Here is a 19,998-nt window from a genome sequence, read left to right as displayed (position 1 = left end):
GGGTCCCCCGCCCCTCGGCCGGGCACGGCGGGGCCAAGCGGAGAGGCGGCCCCGTGCCGCTGCCCCGGGGGTCACGGTGGCGGTGCGGGCCTGGGTAGGCTCCGGGCGCAGCCAGCCCCGCGCGGGAGGCTCCGCCGGCGATGCCCGTGTCCCAGCCCCGCTGAGAGGCGCTATCTCTGCCTGCCCCGGCGGGCCGGCCAGCAGGACGCGGCCGGGTGCACGTCCTCGGTGGCGGGGCCGCCACAGGGCTCCTCCTGTCCAGGGCCAGACGCGGTGGCGGGGCCGGCGCTAGTGGAAGAGTAAACATGGGGGATGGGTCAGGGCTGCCCGCGGCCAGGGCTGCGGTCGTGTTGCACTCTATGATGCATTAAGTCGGGAATCGCTACCAAGGGAGGCTGCCACGCAGCAGCTGACTGTCAGCGTGATTCCCTCAAAACTTGGGGCGCCTGCGCCTCCAGTCTCTGAGGGAGCCCGTCGGTTTTCAGAAAGCAGGTGTTTTCATCTGTGTCCACTCATCGCCCATGAGGTTGCCCTGTCCTGTGTGAACGTTTGACAGAGGACAGTGCCTACCACAACCAGCCCAACCCTGTTGTTATGTGTGGTTCTCACTGCATGGCATTAACAAAGTAATTATGTTTTTATTAAATATACTTTTAAATAACATGTGTCTGACATTTCCATATTCAAGAACTGATTGTATTGGCAGTGTAACTCATGACTTTGTTTCTCTTCATACAAATGTTTCCCATGTGATTAGGTCTGGCCCTTGCTGGAGGTTATTTTTAGGATGATTCTCTTTATTTGAGAATTCGTTCTCTTTATTGAAGTGTGCTTTAGACTTCTGTAACTTTATTTGGTGCACAAGGCCAGCACTACAGGCAGTGTATCAACCAGGCAGTTTGAAACCTGTTGACCCAGTCAGCTGCATGCTGGCATGACGTAGCTGTAACCTTAGTTTCAAAACCTAAGTGGGAAGCCAAGGAGGTGTAAGATCCAAATGCAGCGCTTGAACTGCTGGTTTTGATGTTACATTTAAAATACCATTCTAATGGTTGCCTCTGATTTTGGCTAGAGATGAATCCCTGAGGCCTACAATATACCAGATGCTTGGGATTGCTGGAGATGAGGAGTATTTGTTCTTAGCTTCTTGTATGGGTGACGAAGCAGAAATTCATATGGATAAATGCTGCCCTTTGGTTTTGCATTGACTGCTCTCTGAGGTGGAGGCTGCAAGGAGGATCTGCAGCTGCTGTGTACACAGTGAAACCAGCAGCTGTGCCTTGAGGTTGTGTCTTTCAAGTAGGTGCTATATTGGGTGTTGTTCACTCATTTTTTTTTTATCCTTACCCTCCTCCTCTAAGGAGGAAAATACATGCAAGATCAGCCAGGTGGTGTTTTCTGGAGAACGAGAGTCATAAGCACATCTGTGCCTTTAGCAAGGCTCCGGCCAGAGCTTGACAGCTGTTTGTGATGTCTAGCATGCTTCTCCTTCCTGCCTTCGTTTGGAGCTTGCCACGAGGTGGTGGCACCCTCGTTAGTGACCCAACAGGCTGGAGGAGCTGCCAGAGTCTGCAAGCCTTGTTGAGATAGTCTGGAACAGGTGCCATGGCAGTAATTTGCTTTCCTTGGATCTGTAGCAGCTTGAGCAGCACAGGCATGTACCGTGGACACGTAACCATGTCTTACACTGTGGTGTAACCCTGGACAGCAAGGAGATTTCTCCAAGATCAGGTTGCTAGTCACCCTTTCTGTACACAGCAAATGCCTTGCAGAGATCTGCATTGCTGCAGCAGCTGTACTCAGCAGCATGACTGGCTGTCCCAGTACCTGCTGCCTCATTCCTGGATTAATTGCAGCATTAGCTCTATTGCTCTGACAGCACAGTTTGTGCTGCCTTCTGCCTGTTAAAGGCATGTTGAAGTAGGGGAAAACAATGGCCTTGGCTGAGGTGCAGATCAGGCCTGTATGACTCTCTTGCATCACTGTTTTCTCTGTTCTTCCCTCCTTTCCTTCTGCCACTATCAGCCTCCCATACTGCAGCACAGCTCTAGCATAATGTGAGACACCCCATCAGCAACACTGTGTTTTTAGGAGTGACACTGGTTTTGGGAGCCTTTTCTAACATATTGGAAGGTCAGAGATGGCAACTGTCACTTTCCTGAAAAGCAGCCAAGTTTGCTGTACAGAAGGTGGTCCAAGCAGCACTGCAGGGTGTGTGTGGGAGGAGAGCCTCTTGTCCCATGAGCAGGCAGAGGCACTGGGTTTTAGGAGAGTGCCAGCTCTGCAGAAGCACCCAGAACAGCTCTGGGGGACTCTGGCTGTGGGTATTGTACAACTGACAGTGTGTGTACTGTACTGACTTTTACATTTTCACTTGTATTCCTAGGCACTTTTTCAGTAAATTTGCAGATTCAGATTCAGGAGGTGGAAATCCTTTCTCAGCAGTGTTTTTCTTCCTAGTTCTGCCTTTTGTACACATTTAAAATAGTCCATGTAAACCAGTGTAAGTTTTCTTCTTCAAACTTTCAGATTTAGGCCTGGAGACAGAATTTAGTGCCTGGTGCACGATTTTATTGTAATAAAAACTGCCGAGCTGGACTGTCCGGCAGTTGAGTGTAGAGAGCTCTGAGTGTTTGCCTTAGTTTGTGAGGATGTCTGTGTTGATTCACCCAAGCTCCACTGAACTACATTCCTAACTTCTGACTGATGGCAGTGTTGTTGGCAGGTTTTCAGGTTGTTAGTCTCTTCTGACTAGAGAAGGTCTTGCTTGCAACCCTGAAATTTCGTGTTTTGAACATCTGCTATTAATTGACTATATTCTTTGCCTGATCTTGGATGGCTACTCTTGTAGCAAGTGTGGTGAAAGAGTAACTACTCCAGACTTCCTGCTGTGAAGTTTGAGTAGATAGATGGTGGCACGGCCTGCAGAGCTAGTAAGATGTGACAGGTGTCATGTGTGGGGAGATGCAGCTGGGTATGAGAGTGTTTTGGATAAGGTGCAGGTTTGAAAGGTACAGGCCCTGTGGTAAGTCACAGTAACAGGGATGTCATGTTTTCTGTTGTCTTGGACCTAATTTATTTATTTTAATTATTTTTTTTCTCTACAGCAAAAGCTGGCAGGCTGACAAACAGGCAGCTTACAGGACGGACTCTCTGGCTACTGACCATTTAGCTGGTAAGTTCTTATTTTGGGGAGCCAAAGATCTTGCTGCTGCTGAGCTTGCTAGTCAGAGTGGCTTTCTTTACCTAAGTCAGGTACGTAAATAAGTTTCTCATGAAGAGGAAATAGCTTCCTGGGTCCTTTCTTTTTTATCTCTAGGGGTACACAATGGTCTTGGACTGACTGTCCAGACATTCACTTACTCATGTTAAAATTGTACACCATTCATAATTAATAGATTAATGAGACTTTAAGTTAATTAGAGTATGTTTTAAAAATTTGTGGTGTCCCCCTTTCCAGTGACCTGCTTAGGTTACACATCCTCTGCCTTTTTAGGGAGGTAGCTCTGGTTTTGGTGACCACTGTGGAGGGAGGAAATATCCCCCTGAAATTCCTGTCTGTTTCAACAAGGAAATCAGGCAGGTGATGGGCCCTGGGGGTGCTTTTCAAGAGGATGACTGGAAGAGTGCTCAATAATATATACTTTGTTCACCCTGGGTGCTGTTGGTAATACTGTTGCCACTTGCATCTCTTCCAGTGGCATACCCGGATTGTGTGTGGGTGGGAAGTCGACAATGAGCTCTGTGGCAGTTTTGACCCAGGAGAGCTTTGCTGAACACCGCAGCGGCCTGACCCAGCAGCAAGTGAAGGGTGAGTTCCTGTGATGTGCCTCTAGATCCAGACTGCACAGACCTCTTACCCAAGCTCACTCCACGTGTCTGGTTCCCCAAAAATGTGCATTTCCCTTTCCTAAATTAGTGTTTTGCTAGACTAGCTTTCCACCTCCAGCAGCACAGTGGTGGTGCTGCACAATGCAGGGCTGTGAGGAGATAGGCCTGAACACTTCAGAGAGTTCTGGCTAGCAGTGCTCTCACCCCTGGGAGGCACATGCAAGAGTGGGGCACTGAGCTACACGAGAGCCTCATGGATCAGTGTGCTGGGCTGTCATTTCCACCCTTTGCTCAGCCAGGTGCTGGGGGTGGTCACTAACCATACAAACTGACTCTCTGGTGGGTTTTGGCATTCATTCCCAGCTGTGAACAGCCCCATCTGGTATGGCCCACTGCACAAGTGAGTTGAACATAATGTACAGAAATACAGGCTTTCCCTAGACTTTGCCCTAACTATAGTCCTCTGCCTTTTTTTCTGGGCTTATGTTTGTCTTATCCTCTTATGACCTGCACCCTTTGGTCCTTTCGCTTCTTTCTGCTCAGCCTGTTTTCCCCTAATTGAACCCCTCTTGACAGAGCTGGCAATAAGGTGCTGTTCACTCCCTGCACCCCCTGTGCCAGCTCAGACAAGGCTGGTGGCTTGTGGCATCCACTGCAGTCTGTGCTATGCTGATGTCAGTCGTGCTCCAGACTTGGCAGCCCCATAGGCATAGTTGTAATAGGATTAATAGCAGGGCACAAGCCATTTGCTCTCCCTTGTTAGTGGTGCCTAATTACAATTGCACTGCCTGTGAACAGGGGCATTTCTGCAGGGAAAGTGACTCATTTGCCCTATTTGCTTTACTCCAGTTACAGCTTTAAACTCTGAAGAAGAGAATGATCCTCCAACCTACAAGGAAGCCTTCCCTCCACTCCCTGAGAAAGCACCATGTTTGGAAGCTGCCCAGGAACCTGCTGGTCCCTGGAGCAAAATTCGACCAATAAAGGCTTCTGTCATCACTCAGGTTGGTGGGAGTGGATGTCTTATCTCCTGTCTTTTCCCCACTCCCCAAAATAGGTGAAGTGAAGCATTCCCTGGAGTATGAAATCCTTGGTATGTCAGCCTTTTTGTTGTATTTTACCCTGGTACTGCAGCTGAGAGCTAGGACTGCTCTGGAGGGAGGGATGTGTTGGAAAACTGTCCAGAAGGAGCTCTGCACCCCTGTTCCACAAATAGCTGAAGCAGGCCCAAAGGGAGGATTGCAGAATTCCTGTAGTGAGTGCTAATCCTCCTTTAGGAAGAGTCCTAGTGTGGGGCAGACTGGCTGCTTAAGTGCTCCTGCACTTCCCTGGGCCCAGCTGGTTGATGTGCTGCACAAACCTGGGAGGTCAGCTTGCCACTCAAGTCCTGTATAGCCATGAGACAGAGAGGAACTGTCAGGCAGAAGCACACTGACAGCTTGCTGTGCTCTTTTTTGTGTCTGTGGCTGTGCAGGTGTTTCATGTGCCGCTGGAGGAGAGGAAATACAAGGACATGAATCAGTTTGGAGAAGGCGAGCAGGCCAAGATCTGCCTTGACATCATGCAGAAGACAGGAGCTCACCTGGAGCTGTCTCTGGCAAAGGACCAGGGCCTTTCCATCATGGTCTCTGGCAAGCTGGAAGCAGTCATGAAGGCTCGGAAGGAAATTGTTGCTCGACTGCAGACTCAGGTGAGGGCAGCTAACTGTTTCTCACTTGATCCTTGCTCTTCCCCAAGACTCCTGAATGCTTTGAGACCCTTGGGTGTGTGTGCTTATAAGCCAAGGAGGTGTTATTAGATGACTAATTCAGCTTTGCCATATATTTTCAAAGCATACAATTGGCAATTTGGAATGGAAATGAGGCTTAAAATAGGGTTCAAAGCTAATTACAGGCCATGGTGTTGCATGAAGGGTGGAGTCTTCAACCTGTGACTTTGTGCTGAGGTGCTGGTGCTGGCAGGCTACAGGCCCCTCACACGAAATTCGTAGTGCGTGAGAATGTGGAGGGATAGGAGAAAGAAAAGTAGAGAGGAGGGAGTTCTGCCAGGTGCTGGAAGTTTCAAACTGGGGTTTGAGTTGTGTAACTTGAGCCCCATGGGTAAGTAATTACAGACTCCTTGTTTCAGTTGCTTCTCCTTTCAGTCCTCTGCATTTTGATTTCTTACTTTCAGGTTCTTGAGTTCATTATCAAAATGGTACTTCTCATTAAGATCAATCATAGGCAGGTGTCATGGTGTGTTTAAGTGTAATGTCCAAGGTAGTTAATGCAGTAGGTAATACCATGTCTGCTCGGTGCTGTTCAGCCCGTGTGTCATACCCTGCCAGAGGGAGGAAAAAGGGACAAACTCTACATAATGTGCATCTGAAAAAATAGTTTAGGTTGTACTACCACAGATCCATGCCCCACTGTCCTCAAATATCCCTCCTACTTGGCCCCAGGTCTGAAAGGTGTGTCTGTTTTGCAACTTCTCCTAGGCTTAGCTGGCATCAGCACGTGGACAGGAAGTTGAAGAGTCACACCAAGTGATCTGTTTTTTATTTGATTTATTTATTTTTCTATTGTAGCTTGAATGTAAGTGCCTAGTTAGTTAATAGTTACATATTCCCTGGGATCAAGAGCATAGTAGCAATCCTAAGCTCTCGGATCAGTAAAAACTCATTGAGAAGGGTAGAAGTCAGGAATCCCTGTTACAAGCGAGCCCTTTAATGCTAGATTGAGAACAGTTCTGGGGACCCCTCTTTTTCAAGAGAAAAGCAGTCCCTGAAGCAGCATGTGCTGCTTTGAAGACACCTTAGCACTCAGTAATGGTAAGCATAGTTGAGCTGTCTGCCTGCTGGAATAAGTTTCTGGTGTTGAATTTCAATTTCCTAGGAGTCAGGCTATGTCTTCTTCTCTGTAGCCTTGGCAGCAGATATCAGAGTTCAGATAAACTCTACCCCAGAGTTGTCATCCCAGTTGCTCTCTGGTGCTGAGAGACTGTGAGACAGTGGAGCATAGACACCTCCTCATCTGTGCCTGAAGGCTTTTGCTTGTTCAGAGTACTGCTCCTGGGAAAACAGAAGGCTTTTTGGGGAATAGTGGGGTTTAGACTCTTGGAATACAGGCACTTTAGATCAACTCCTTTAGCATAGTATCAATCTTGTGCTAGATGGATATGCTGGAAGGCATTGTGTTTACTCCCGAGTTGTAGCGCTAAGCAGCATCTGAAAAGCTTTCCCTGTACAGGCAGGGGCTCTCATAGATGCTTGCCCTTTGTGTTGCAGGCTTCAGCAACAGTTGCCATCCCCAAGGAGCACCACCGTTTTGTCATTGGAAAGAATGGTGAGAAGCTGCAGGACCTGGAGCTCAAAACTGCAACCAAGATCCAGATCCCCCGCCCAGATGACCCCAGCAACCAGATCAAGATCACTGGCACTAAGGAAGGGATTGAAAAGGCCCGACATGAGATCTTGCTTATCTCTGCTGAGCAGGTACTTCAGGCCTGTGATGTCTCTCATGTCATTATCTGAACGGCCATTTTGGTCCTCCATGATATATTAGATATTTGTAGCCACAGCCAGTGGTAATGCTGTTAGTCTGAACAGAGATGTATAGCATTCCACTGCCTGTTTGAGCACTGCTTCCAGGTTCTGCACCTTCTGCTTGTCCCTTTTGTTCATCTCTGAAGTCAGATAAGCACTTTTCATATTTTGAAGTGAACCATATTAGATGCCAGCTGAGATAAGACAGGAGATTAGAGGTGAATCATAAATTAGGAAGAGCAGTGTTTGTAGATGGAAAGGGATGGAGCCTACAAACTGGAAACAGTGCTCGGGCTAGAGTGTCAAGCAAGACAGAACTGGAAATTCAGCTGTATGTGGCAGAGATGGTAATATCAACAACAGTTTCCACTGAGGCCTGTTCTGGATTCTTGCAGGATAAGCGTGCCGTGGAGCGGCTGGATGTGGAGAAAGTGTACCATCCCTTCATTGCTGGCCCTTACAACAAGCTGGTGAGTGAGCTCATGCAGGAGACAGGGACACGCATCAACATTCCTCCGCCCAGCGTTAACAAGACAGAGATAGTCTTCACAGGGGAAAAGGAGCAGCTGGCCCAGGCTGTGGCTCGTGTTAAGAAGATCTATGAGGAGAAGGTATGGATGGTCACTAGAGCTTCCCATCTATCCCCCACCTGCTCACAGCCCCTCTTTCTTGTTCTACTTCTGTGCATCCTTCAGTTTCATGCTCCTCATGTCAGCTCTTGCTCAGCAGCCCTTGGACCTGGGTCTTACCATTTCCTTGCCCAGCAGAGTGGGACTTGGGGTGATTCTGCCCAGAAAGTGACAGATCTGCTTTTTTGTGTAATGGAAATTAGCAGACCACAAAGAGCTCTCTGGGTGCGTGTTTTCACAGGTGCTGCAAAGGAAGGAGGGAAGTGTGAAGGCTACAGTGTGGCCAACTGACAGTATCAAAATTGTTACATGAGTAGAAGTTGTTGAAAAGTAAATTTCACTTCAGTTTATTTTCCATTGCTAGCGTCACTATGAATATCCTTTCTGTGGGTTGTTGGTCTGTTTTTCCTCATGGTTACGTCTGCATTTGTACCAGTCTGAATTTCAACACTGATAATCAGCTTATAGTGTGGTGTTGCATTACAGCACTGCCTGGGGACAGCTGGGCCATTGTGCAAGGGCAGGGGTGTGTATGTGGTCTCTTCCATGTAGTGTCCCAGGGAGCTTAAACAGAATTTTTGTATTTCACCTGTAAATTTTTGAGAATAGGGCTTTCTGTAGGCAGGTCCCAAAGATGCTAGGGTACTGCAGAACTCCTGTGCTCACCTTTGCTCTGATCTTTCCTGGGTGCTGAGCTTTACTGCATCTTGTGTCTCTTCCTTTCACTTTTGTCCTTCCCTGCTCCCTTGTGATTGATGCTCCAGTGCCTCTGCTCCTACAGAAAAAGAAGACTACTACCATCGCTGTGGAGGTGAAGAAGTCCCAGCACAAGTATGTCATCGGCCCCAAGGGTAATTCCCTGCAGGAGATCTTGGAGAAAACTGGAGTCTCTGTCGAGATCCCACCCACTGACAGTAGCTCGGAGACGGTGATACTGCGAGGCGAGCCTGAAAAGCTTGGGCAAGCATTGACTGAAGTCTATGCAAAGGTATTGACGGGATGGGCCAGGCTCCTTTGAAAGCCCCACAAAAATACATCCCTGGGTACTGACAAATGAAAGGGGGTGGTCTCTGTCAGGCTGTCAGAGATGCAGCTTAGAGCTCAATAACAAGGGTGCAGCATGGGAACTGGAAGGGAATTTTTGTGAAGGCCTCTTCCAGTCTGTCCATCAACAGCTTCTGTGTCTCTCAGGCCAACAGTTTTACCGTCTCCTCGGTCTCAGCCCCCTCTTGGCTTCATCGTTTCATCATTGGAAAGAAAGGACAAAACCTGGCCAAAATAACTCAGCAGATGCCAAAGGTATGGATGAACTATTAGCTTAGCACCAGTTGAAGTAGAATGTGGTTTAATCCAGCTCACTTTTTATAAAGAGAGAATTTTATTCTAGCATGGATAAAACCAGAGAGGAAATGACACAGATCTTATCGTATTCAGGGGAACTACCAAATTCTACTGCTTCAAACACTTCCCTTCCTATGTAACTTTCAAGTCTTGAGTCTTTCAAAGGAAGTTTTATGTAGTATTTGGAGAATTTATGTAGTAGGAGACCTGGAAATGCTGAGTTCAATGAGACTTCTCCCTTGTGAGTTAAATGGTATCTGGAGAAAGGCTAGGTGAGGAACTTCTCCAAAGCCCTTGCAGACTCAGGACAGCACCAAAACTTTAGACACTGATATGGCCAAAATGGTAGCTTGCCTGTTTCAGAAATCATGTGTACCCTTAGTGGAAGGGATTGATGGTGTAGGCCTGACTGACAGCGTTGACCTGGCTTGTGCCATGGAAAATTCTTACTGGTTTCCTTGCCTTGTGTCTCAAGGTTCACATCGAATTCACTGAAGGAGAAGACAAAATCACTTTGGAAGGACCTACGGAAGATGTGAATGTGGCTCAGGAACAGATTGAAGTCATGGTTAAGGATCTGGTAAGTTGATGGTGCTAGTGTTAATGTATAAGAAGAAAGTGGTGAAAGGTGGGGAAACAGAACAGAGATGAAGTGTAGTTCATGTCTGTGGGTATCTTCACTGGCTTAACTTGCTGAAGGCAAGTTGTGTGGCAGGTGAACAAAAACCTTAGTCTTGAAGCTTTTCTTAAAAAAATCACGAGTGCATCTTTAGTCTTTTGATACAGAGAAGGAAAGATTCTCTTTCAGTCACAGCTGGAGCAGCATTTAAGTCCCTTTAAATGTTTCACAAGCATGGTGCTCTCAGCTCAAAGCAGAGGAGTGTTCTGCTCTGCTAGCTAGCAGGAGGAGTGCTGGTAGCTGGCAGCTGGAGTGGGCAGTGGGCACAGGCAGCAGCACAGGCACAGAGTGGCACCGGCAGTGGGCACAGGCAGCAGCAGAGGGGGCCTGCCCTGCCTAGCCCTGTACAATTCTTTGTAGATCAACCGGATGGATTATGCAGAAATCAATGTTGACCACAAATTCCACCGACACCTCATTGGCAAGAACGGAGCTAACAGTAAGTGTGGTGCCTTTCTTATCCTTCCTCTACTCAGACTCTCTGTGATAAGCCTATCATATCATGGCTCTGCAGCTCAGCCAGGGTGCTGCCTCCATTACATTGTGTCTGTCCTTGTGGAGTGAAGTTGGCACAAAAAGATAAATGGGCAGTGAGGCCTTGGGATGGCTTTAATGTCTTGGAAAGTTGAACAGATTACTTTGCTGTGTCCTGGCAGAATTTTTGTGTTTTGGGGAGGTTGGAGAGTTGTCCTTTTTTTTTTTTTTTTTTTCCAAGCTGGTCTATGTGAATTTCATTTTAGAACTCAGTTTGGAGGGGGGGGTGGGGTGTGGAAATCTGCACGGTGAGTTTTTCCCCAAAAAAGAATTTAGGATTAGAAATGAATGAGTATCTTCCAGTCTCAATATGGTGGTGTCTGGGGAAGAAACAGATGCCTCACTTTGGCAAGTGAACTATTGCCTCCAGATGCCATAGTATTTAGGATCCTGTGTAGGATCTGGTCTTGCTGAACCCCAGGGTGAAGAGGCACTTTCCCCTGATTCAGTTCCATCCCCCTGGCCTTTCCATCCCCCTAGAGGCTGATGTACTCCTTAAAGCCTCTAGTCAAGGTGTCTTTGCTTCCAAATTGTGCCCTAGCAGAGTGTGTCACCAGAGCCCTTGCCTTGCAGTTAACAGGATTAAGGACCTCTACAAGGTGTCTGTGCGCATTCCCCCGGACAATGAGAAGAGCAACCTGATCAGAATTGAAGGAGACCCACAGGGGGTCCAACAGGCCAAGAAAGAGCTGCTGGAACTCGCTTCCCGTATGGTTAGTGGGATGTGATGCCTGGGAGGCCTTGGGGTTTGAGCTCTTGTGTTCCCTAGTAACCTTCTGGTAGAGGTTTGTGCCCCTTGCCCACTGAGCACTTGGATCTCATGACAAGTGCAAGTTCCTCTATTCCCTTGGATCCTCTTCTCTGTCAGCCTAGAGTGAATAATATGACAAGTTGATGACAAGTAAGCTGTTGGGCAGCAAACTGGTAATGACAATTATGTGGCTCTCCTGCTGAACACTCTGTTTAAACTCTGTCCTCCACAGGAAAATGAACGCACCAAGGACCTAATCATTGAGCAGAAATTCCACCGGACCATCATTGGGCAGAAGGGCGAGCGGATCCGGGAAATCCGGGAGAAATTCCCAGAGGTAAGGCTTTCTAGGAGATGAGGGATTCAGAGGGCATATTTCCTACATGGGTAATAGACACATGATCAGTAAAGTCATAAATGTAGTGTCTCTGTGAGTATGAGAAATATCTAACTGATATATGTGTGCTCATACATCTAATACATGTGAGAAGATGGTTCTTCTGGCCAGAGACTGCTGACATGGTTACCTGCTTCCAAATGGGAAAGGAGACATGCAGGTTCCCCCCCAGCCTTTGCACATGTCTGACATTACAATCATTGTATTTGTTTAAGTTGACCCTAAGTGACTGTTTCCTGCAGGTTATCATCAACTTCCCAGACCCTGCACACAAGAGTGACATTGTCCAACTCAGAGGTCCCAAAAATGAGGTGGAGAAGTGCACCAAGTACATGCAAAAGATGGTGGCAGACCTGGTAAGGGAGACTTCTATCTGCTATTCTCTCTTCCATGCGTGGATAACCCTGGAATAGAGGAGAGCTGTAGTGGCTTGGCTAAGGCTGACACACCTCAAGATGAGGGAACTGTGGAATGGTTCTATGTGTATGGGGGCAGGCAAGGAATACCTGTTATTTAAGGGCTATAGGAGAGGGTATATGTCTTTGCTTATTCTTGGAAGTGTCCCATATGAAGAATTCCTTGGGTCTCAGCCTGTTGTCAGAGGCTTGTTAATCAAGTTCCTGGGATGGGGTCTCACTTGCCAGGATGGTGTAATCTTCAATTCTCCCTCCCTTTCTCTCTTAGGTTGAAAACAGCTTTTCTATTTCTGTTCCCATCTTCAAACAATTCCACAAGAACATCATAGGGAAAGGAGGTGCCAACATCAAGAAGGTGAGATATCTTTCCTGTCTTCACTGCTCATTAGTGCCTGCAGTGAAATCTGATTCACTGGTCTCCGCTGCTCATTGGTAATGAAAGTAAAACCTCCAAGGCCTTTTTTTCTGACATGGGACACCTCTCAAATGATTTTGCTATGTTTTTTTTTTTTTTTTGTGGCAGATCCGTGAAGAAAGCAACACCAAAATAGATCTCCCAGCTGAGAACAGCAACTCAGAGACAATTGTTATCACTGGCAAAAGAGCAAACTGTGAGGCTGCTCGCCACAGAATTTTGGCTATCCAAAAGGAACTGGTAAGTGAAACAACTGGCCTGTGGCAGATTAGGGACTGGAAAACATAAATATAGGCATTACAGGAGATATAAATATAGAAGTGCTTGTAGTGGGGCATGGCAGGGGGGAGACAAATACAGATGTCAATCTGTTCTTGACTCTTCAACCAAAGTTTGTGGCTGCTGATGTGTTAGGAGTGGCCAGTCCCAATTTCTCTGGTCAGGCGTTTCTCATACTCAGCTCTGCAAAGCTCCTGGCAACGTGGGAGTCAGGGAGCAAGCAGAGTCTCTGCAAACACATACCTACAGCTTGACTTAATGTCCTGTACTGTCCTTCTTAGGCCAACATCACAGAGGTGGAGGTCTCTATTCCTTCCAAACTCCACAATTCCCTCATTGGCGCCAAAGGCCGCTTCATCCGCTCCATCATGGAGGAATGTGGTGGAGTCCACATCCACTTCCCCACAGAGGGCTCTGGCAGTGATACTGTGACCATCAGGGGCCCAGCCCAGGATGTGGAGAAAGCCAAGAAACAGCTGTTACATCTGGCAGAGGAGAAGGTGAGCCTTGCCTTACAGGGGAAGGAGCAGGTTGGTTTGACCAGCTGTTTGTTTTTGGACGTTGAAGTGATTCCCTCTGCCTGCATGGAAGCCTTTGGTATCAATAGAACAAATAATCTTTTGAGGGATTTGAGTACAGTTTGGATGATTAAAGAAAGCTGTTCTCTTCCATCCTTGTGACAAAGAGTTCTTCTCTCATGGGCAGAAGAACTGTCTGTAATGCATCTCTGGCCAGACTGATGGTATACTCAGAGTTAAGGCTCCCTGCTTCTGTAGTTTGAATGTTCTTGGGTATCTGCGCTTCTCTGAAACACTTTACTCTGTAGCTCTCCTTCACTTTTTTCTTGATCTCTGCATTTCAACTCCAGTTCTTCCATTTCACTGCATATATTCAGATTTGAGAGCTTTTGGTTACAAGACCTTGCTCTGAGTTTTTGTGGCTGACTGACTGGTCATTTTAATAGCAAACTTTCTAGGGTCAGCATGTGAACATGTTCTCTACAGGAATTAGTTGGTTGCCTCTGAGAGCCTGGCTTGCAGCAGTTAGCAAATGATTGTGTTACCTTTTGTGCAGGGCAGACCCTTCTCCTGGGCAAGTCTGCTTATTTTGTCATTGGTCATGCTGAGTGTACAGTTAGTTTTTTGGTCATGAGAGTGTCTTTGGGGTGGTGTTTTTAATTTAAGACATACTTTCAACAGAGTGCTGCATCTACCTTGCTTTTGCATCACTCTGCATGTGGGTGCAGGTAACATATCTACATGCTGTGACTGTTGGTGCTGGTGGTATTTTCTATATATTGACATGTTCCATGGGTCTCTGGCTCCTTTCAGCAAACAAAGAGTTATACTGTGGACCTCCGTGCAAAGCCAGAGTACCACAAATTCCTTATTGGTAAGGGTGGTGGCAACATCCGTAAGGTGCGAGACAACACGGGGGCCCGCATCATCTTCCCCACCTCTGAGGACAAAGATCAGGAGCTGATCACTATCATGGGAACAGAGGAGGCTGTCAAAGAGGCACAGAAGGAGCTGGAGGCCCTCATCAAGAACTTGGTATGAGCTTCTTCTGCTTTCTTGCCTCTCACTATTGCAAGGTGTAACGAGTCAACATGAAGGACCTGCTTGTCCTAAAAGCATTTGCTGCCCTTCATGGGAGCTCAAGAAGATCCTTCCTTACCTTGGGGTGAGGTTGTAAGCTGATTGCTGTTAAGTGCAGCCAACTCATGCCTGTCACCAGGACAGGTGGGGTTGACTGGCTGTTTTGTGTCGGCAGGATAACGTGGTTGAAGACTCCATGGTGGTTGACCCCAAGCACCACCGCCACTTTGTCATCCGTCGAGGACAAGTTCTCCGTGAGATTGCAGATGAATATGGCGGTGTGATGGTCAGCTTCCCGCGCTCCGGCACCCAGAGCGATAAAGTCACCCTCAAGGGAGCCAAGGACTGTGTGGAGGCAGCCAAGAAACGCATCCAGGAGATCATAGAGGACCTGGTATGTTGTAGAAAAACTGTTTCTTCTACTCTTTTCCCTCAGCAGTGTCCTGCTTGAACCTGCCATATGACCAAACTTTATGTGAACAAGTCCCATGGTAGTTCTTGGATTTGAACCTTTGCTGTCAACATATGGGGTCTGCAGACTTTAGATCCTGGCTTGGGGGTAGCAGCTGGCTCCAAAATGTCAATGCTGCATGAATGAATCTCCTCTGACAATCTTGGTTTTTAGGGGTGGAAGAAGGAGGCCACTCCTTGATGTACACCTAGACAATAAAAGATTGGAGCCTTCTTGTGCCTCTCCGTGTCTGGCCTTGGGCAGTGGTTGCTTTCAGGGGTTTCCTGCACTGCTAGCATTGGCTTTTGGAAGCAGTCAAGTGTCAAATCTGTTCTTTTCCCATCTATCTTTATATTTTTTCATTTCTTCTAATGCTTCATCCTCTTCAGAGTACTAAAGAGTTTGAGCTTTGCTCTTGGAAGCCTTTAATGTCCTGAGCTGAAGGCGACCTTCTTTAAATCCTCTGCTCCTCTACAAGAGGAGTGTTTCTTGGAAATTTTGAGTTCTTCCCCTGTCAGCCATTTTTATTTTTTCTGACTCCTCTCTGTGTTCATTTTGGATTTCACCATGCACAAACATCCTGTTTTGTGGTGTGAAAGAGGCTGCATAACAATAGAGCCAACTCTGCTTTCCCACAGGAAGCTCAAGTGACAATCGAATGCACCATTCCGCAAAAGTTCCACCGCTCCATTATGGGCCCCAAAGGGTCCCGGATCCAGCAGATCACCCGGGACTATGGCGTCCAGATCAAATTCCCTGACAGGGAGGAAAACCCAGGTATGTCTGTGGATGCATGTCAGGATGGCAGTTGGGATGATCAAATAAGTGTAGTGTAGCCTACACTCTGTACCAGTGGGTATGTTCTACTTAAAATTCATGGAGAGAACTGACCTCTGGTGTTCCTGCCATGTCCTTGAATCTGGGCTTAGCATCAACCTTGTCTTCCTGGGAACGGGACAGTTCCAGGAGGTCAAACTGCAGACCTGGATGTTGCAAACATGTTGTCACTGCAGAGTACAGGGAGAACAAGGACTTAGCCCACAGAGCCTTTTTTGTCAGGGTTACTGAGGTCTCTCTGGGCTCTCACTGGTGCCTGAGCCTTAGGATCTGGAGGAGGGGGATGATGAGTGAGGAGGGGGCTCTGTGCATTGAACACCAGACTTTCCATGTTTTCAGCCCCTGTTGTGGAGCCAGCTGTGCAGGAGAATGGTGAGGAAGGTGGGGAAGGCAAGGACACAGATCCCAGCTCTCCAAAGAAGTGCGATATCATCATCATCTCTGGCCGCAGGGAGAAGTGTGAAGCAGCAAAGGAGGCACTCCAGGTGTGTGGCTTCCTCAGCCCCTTACCCTGTTAAGGTGGTGATGCTTGGATGTAATTTCTGGTGGTGGTAGTAAAAGCTGCTCAGTCCAGGTGCAATGCAAGTGGCCAATGATGTTGGCTGTAGAGGGGTCCTGCACTGCTCAAGGGAAAGCCCTCTGCTCTGTGACTTAGCCTGGCAGCTTGAATCATAGTGCCTGACTTTGCAATTACTAGTGCTTGCAAGCAGCCCCAATAGCCATAAAAGCATGACATGATTGTTTTATGGAGCACAGCTGAGAAGAGGAGGAGTCTGGCTGAGGCTGAGTCATTCCAGGGTCAGCAGACCTTGCCATGCTTCTGTAGTGATGTTTTCCAAGTCTCTGCTAGACTGAAGCCAAGGATATGAAAGCAACCTGTCCCACAGGTGGGGTTTCAGATGGCTTATTTCAAAAACATGCAACAGGTCATTTTGGTGTTCCCAGCTGTCCTCTGTTTCTGTCAAATTTGTATCCTGACTACAAGGGAATGTACCTCCATTCAGCAACATATTCTTTTGGGCAAGTATATGGCAAGCTAGAAGACAGGAGAAGTTTTTCCACTGGTAAACTGTGCTCCATCCCCTGCAGGCCCTGGTTCCTGTCACCATTGAGGTGGAAGTTCCCTTTGATCTTCACCGTTACATCATAGGCCAGAAAGGAAGTGGGATCCGCAAAATGATGGATGAGTTTGAAGTAAGTTGTTGCTCTTCCTTCCATCTCCTCTGTCCTGGAGAATCTGTAAGTGACTGTGTTGGGCGTTTGGACAGTTACAACATACTCAGGTCTGCCGTGGAATCCAAGGCTCCATAGCAGGAAAATGATCCCTGGGTGTTTTGGACCCTGGATCCAGGTCTTGGTAGGTTTTGTGCTGAAGCAGTACAGTCAGTGTTGATGTTGTGAGTGTTGCATGACTTGTTTGGTGTCTGCAGGGATTCCTCATCAGTGTGAGAGTTGTTTTCCTCCTGGGCCCTGGGAAACAGCCCTGCTGTGCCTACCCATTTACCAGAATTCTCCAGAGCCTCTGGGGCTGATGCAGGTTGGCTGCAGTCAGTGTTGTTGAACATATATTTGTTTCCTGGCCTCTCTAGGCCAGCACAGGGGCTGGAGAAACAGAATTCAGTTCAAAAACCATGTAGAAATGGTCCCAGGCACCTGGCTCCAGGTGGCCCAGCTTGATGACCTCCAGGGGTCCTTTACAACCTCAGCCGTTCTGTAGTTTTTAGGCTGCCTGGGTGGGAGCTGGTCTTGGTGCCAGGGGAGACCAGGGAGGTGCCAGCTTGCAGTCAGAGGCATCACAAGTGATACAGAATGAGCAGTGGTACAAAATGATAATTGCTCCTTGTTACTCAGGTGAACATCCAGGTGCCTGCTCCTGAGCTGCAGTCAGATATCATCACAATCACTGGGCTGGCTACCAACCTGGACCGTGCCAAGGTTGGGCTCCTGGAAAGAGTGAAGGAGCTGCAAGCTGAACAAGAGGATCGGGTAAGGCCTGTGCCTGTTCTTCTTCCTTCCAGCCAAAGATGGTTTCAGCCTCTGGGTGCAGACTCCTGGAACACCTCATCTTTTAGGAACTCACTTAGCTGCTCTGTGGGCATGGAATGGTCATAAATGGTTTACTCAAAGGTAGCTTATTTACCATGAACTGACAGGAGAGTTTGGGAATGTAACTTTGGGCTGTCCAGGTCTCTCTCGCACCTTCATGTACTTTTGAGACACTGGTGGGTAGGAACCTCACTGTGCTGCCAGTCTCTCTCTACCTGTCCTCACTGAATCCTTCTCACAGCTCTGAATGATAGGTTAGAGATGAGTTGGGTGGTTGTTTGCTCTTTGCAGTTTCCCTCTGAACTTAGTGAAAGCACAAGGCTCCAGTGGATGGATGGCTTGGGTGCTCAAGCATGGCCCTGCAAAATCTCTTCCATGCATCTCAGAAGCCAGAAGGAGATGCTGTGACTTTAGTGGACATCACTGGAACTGCCATGGCGTGTTCCTTGCTCTCAGTCTGCTTCTGTTGTTCCAGGCCTTGCGGAGCTTCAAACTGACAGTCACTGTAGATCCCAAGTATCACCCTAAAATCATTGGGCGGAAGGGAGCAGTGATCACCCAGATACGCACAGAGCATGAGGTCAACATCCAGTTCCCTGACAAGGATGATGAAAGCCAGGTGAGAGATCAGACAGAGTGCAAGGATGGCTAGTGGTTGTCTCTGAGCCTCTTCTTGAAAGCTCTGAACTCTCTCCGCTGCCTTTGGATAAGGTGGATGGTGAAGGGGATTAGCAGGGAGAAAGCTTGCTCAGCTGCTTATGAGCTTGGTGTCTCACACATGTCTGTGCCCCAGGCCCAGGACCAGATCACCATTACTGGCTATGAGAAGAACGCCGAGGCTGCCCGGGATGCCATCATGAAGATCGTTGGCGAGCTGGAGCAGATGGTGTCCGAGGATGTGACTCTGGACCATCGTGTTCACGCACGCATCATTGGTGCACGTGGAAAAGCCATCCGCAAAATCATGGATGAGTTCAAGGTGAGCGCTGGGGCAATGCCACACGGGTCAGGCTGGGCCTGGGCAGCCACGTTCTCCTGTGGAGACAGCCTGGTGCTGAATGAGGCTCACATCTTGTGGTTCTTGTGTCTTGTGCCTGCTCAGCATCTTCAGCTAGAACAGACGTGAAAGAAAAGCCAGTGCTGCCCTGCTCACCTTCAACTCCACCAGCTTATGAGCAGCATTCCTGGCCCAGGGCACCCACCTGGGCTGTCCAGACACCATAGTCAGACACCAGCTGAAGCATCCCCACACCACCTCAGCTCTAAGTCATGTTTCTCTGGGAGCCAGGCCAGGAGCTTTTACTGTTGTGCTGAAACCCAGACTAAAGTGGAACCTGGAAATGCTCCTTGGTGCTCTGGATTAGCTCTGCAAGCAGCACTGAGTTCTGTCCCTCTCTGGAGCCCTTTTGTTGAGTTTCTTGCAGACAGGGTCCCAGATGATCTTGAGAGAGAGGAGGAGGTGTGTATGTCAACTACTCTGATTACTGGAAATGGGCAGCCAGGCCTCTTGCTGGGAGGCTCTGCGAGGAGGCTGTCCCCAGACCCCCCACCAATTTGAGCTTAATTCAGGGAATTCTTCTGGCTTTCCTCTAGGCCACTGTGGATCCCCTTGACTCTGGGAATCATGGTGTATTCTCAGGGCTGTGGATGTGACAAAGTTGGCTGGCTCTGGGAAGGTCAGGAAGCTCTGCCCTGATAGCATATGGCATTAGCAGCAGGCTTTACTGCAGGGCTAGCAGTGAATGTGAATACTGAGGGATGGGATTTTGGGGACTTGCATTTTGGCTGGGCTCAGTTATTGAAACAAACCGCTTCCCAAGTGAGCACCCTTTGGGTTTGGTGCTGTCTTGTTTAGATTTCTGGCACCCATCTGGAAGGCAGGGTGTGAGAGAGCACAGTGATTGTGCATGGGGTGCACTAGGCCAGCTCTATAAAGCCATTGTCAGCCAGGATTATTCTGTGGCAAACACAGAAAGCTCATTGTGCTTTGTGGTGATGGATCAGTGGTAAAAATGCTTGCAGCAGTGTGAGGACACTGTCTGGAAATGCAGCCCCTCTCCTGCCTGTGCTGCAGGAGCTGCCCAGAAAACAGTGAGCCTCTGGGAGTGAGAGGGGCTGCTGGAAATTGGGTCTTTACTACAGACTGCTCTGCCTTCCTCCACAGGAAGCTGGGCAAGCTTTGGGGCCAGCTCACCCCTCAGTGTCTGAGCTGTGGAGGTCTAAAACAGACTTGTGGCTGTGAACAGACAATAATGAGGGCATCAGTGACTG

At 48.3% G+C, this 19,998-nt stretch overlaps 1 protein-coding gene across 3 annotated transcripts in view; it reads left to right on the top strand.

Annotated features, from left to right (window-relative positions):
- The window catches only part of LOC121342062 (high density lipoprotein binding protein), a 39,142-nt gene that overhangs the window by 15,430 nt on the left and 3,714 nt on the right, over nt 1-19,998 (top strand). For all 3 annotated transcript variants that reach the window (XM_041416146.1, XM_041416147.1, XM_041416148.1), the window contains exons 2-25: nt 3,108-3,175; nt 3,699-3,811; nt 4,681-4,835; nt 5,306-5,521; nt 7,097-7,303; nt 7,750-7,965; nt 8,765-8,971; nt 9,175-9,282; nt 9,800-9,904; nt 10,364-10,442; nt 11,111-11,250; nt 11,521-11,625; nt 11,928-12,041; nt 12,370-12,456; nt 12,625-12,756; nt 13,077-13,295; nt 14,127-14,348; nt 14,569-14,787; nt 15,483-15,621; nt 16,021-16,166; nt 16,771-16,875; nt 17,533-17,667; nt 18,203-18,346; nt 18,521-18,706. In XM_041416146.1, coding sequence (XP_041272080.1) covers nt 3,736-3,811; nt 4,681-4,835; nt 5,306-5,521; nt 7,097-7,303; nt 7,750-7,965; nt 8,765-8,971; nt 9,175-9,282; nt 9,800-9,904; nt 10,364-10,442; nt 11,111-11,250; nt 11,521-11,625; nt 11,928-12,041; nt 12,370-12,456; nt 12,625-12,756; nt 13,077-13,295; nt 14,127-14,348; nt 14,569-14,787; nt 15,483-15,621; nt 16,021-16,166; nt 16,771-16,875; nt 17,533-17,667; nt 18,203-18,346; nt 18,521-18,706 — 3,462 coding nt within the window. In that variant the 5' untranslated portion in view covers nt 3,108-3,175; nt 3,699-3,735. The remainder of the gene's footprint in view (nt 1-3,107; nt 3,176-3,698; nt 3,812-4,680; nt 4,836-5,305; nt 5,522-7,096; nt 7,304-7,749; nt 7,966-8,764; nt 8,972-9,174; nt 9,283-9,799; nt 9,905-10,363; nt 10,443-11,110; nt 11,251-11,520; nt 11,626-11,927; nt 12,042-12,369; nt 12,457-12,624; nt 12,757-13,076; nt 13,296-14,126; nt 14,349-14,568; nt 14,788-15,482; nt 15,622-16,020; nt 16,167-16,770; nt 16,876-17,532; nt 17,668-18,202; nt 18,347-18,520; nt 18,707-19,998) is intronic.

This window comes from Onychostruthus taczanowskii, unplaced genomic scaffold, assembly GCF_017590055.1.
Source record: "Onychostruthus taczanowskii isolate IOZ18803 unplaced genomic scaffold, ASM1759005v1 scaffold51, whole genome shotgun sequence".
NCBI lineage: Eukaryota > Metazoa > Chordata > Aves > Passeriformes > Passeridae > Onychostruthus > Onychostruthus taczanowskii.
Note: the sequence above shows the minus strand (reverse complement) of the source record. Positions and strands in the feature narration are given on the sequence as shown.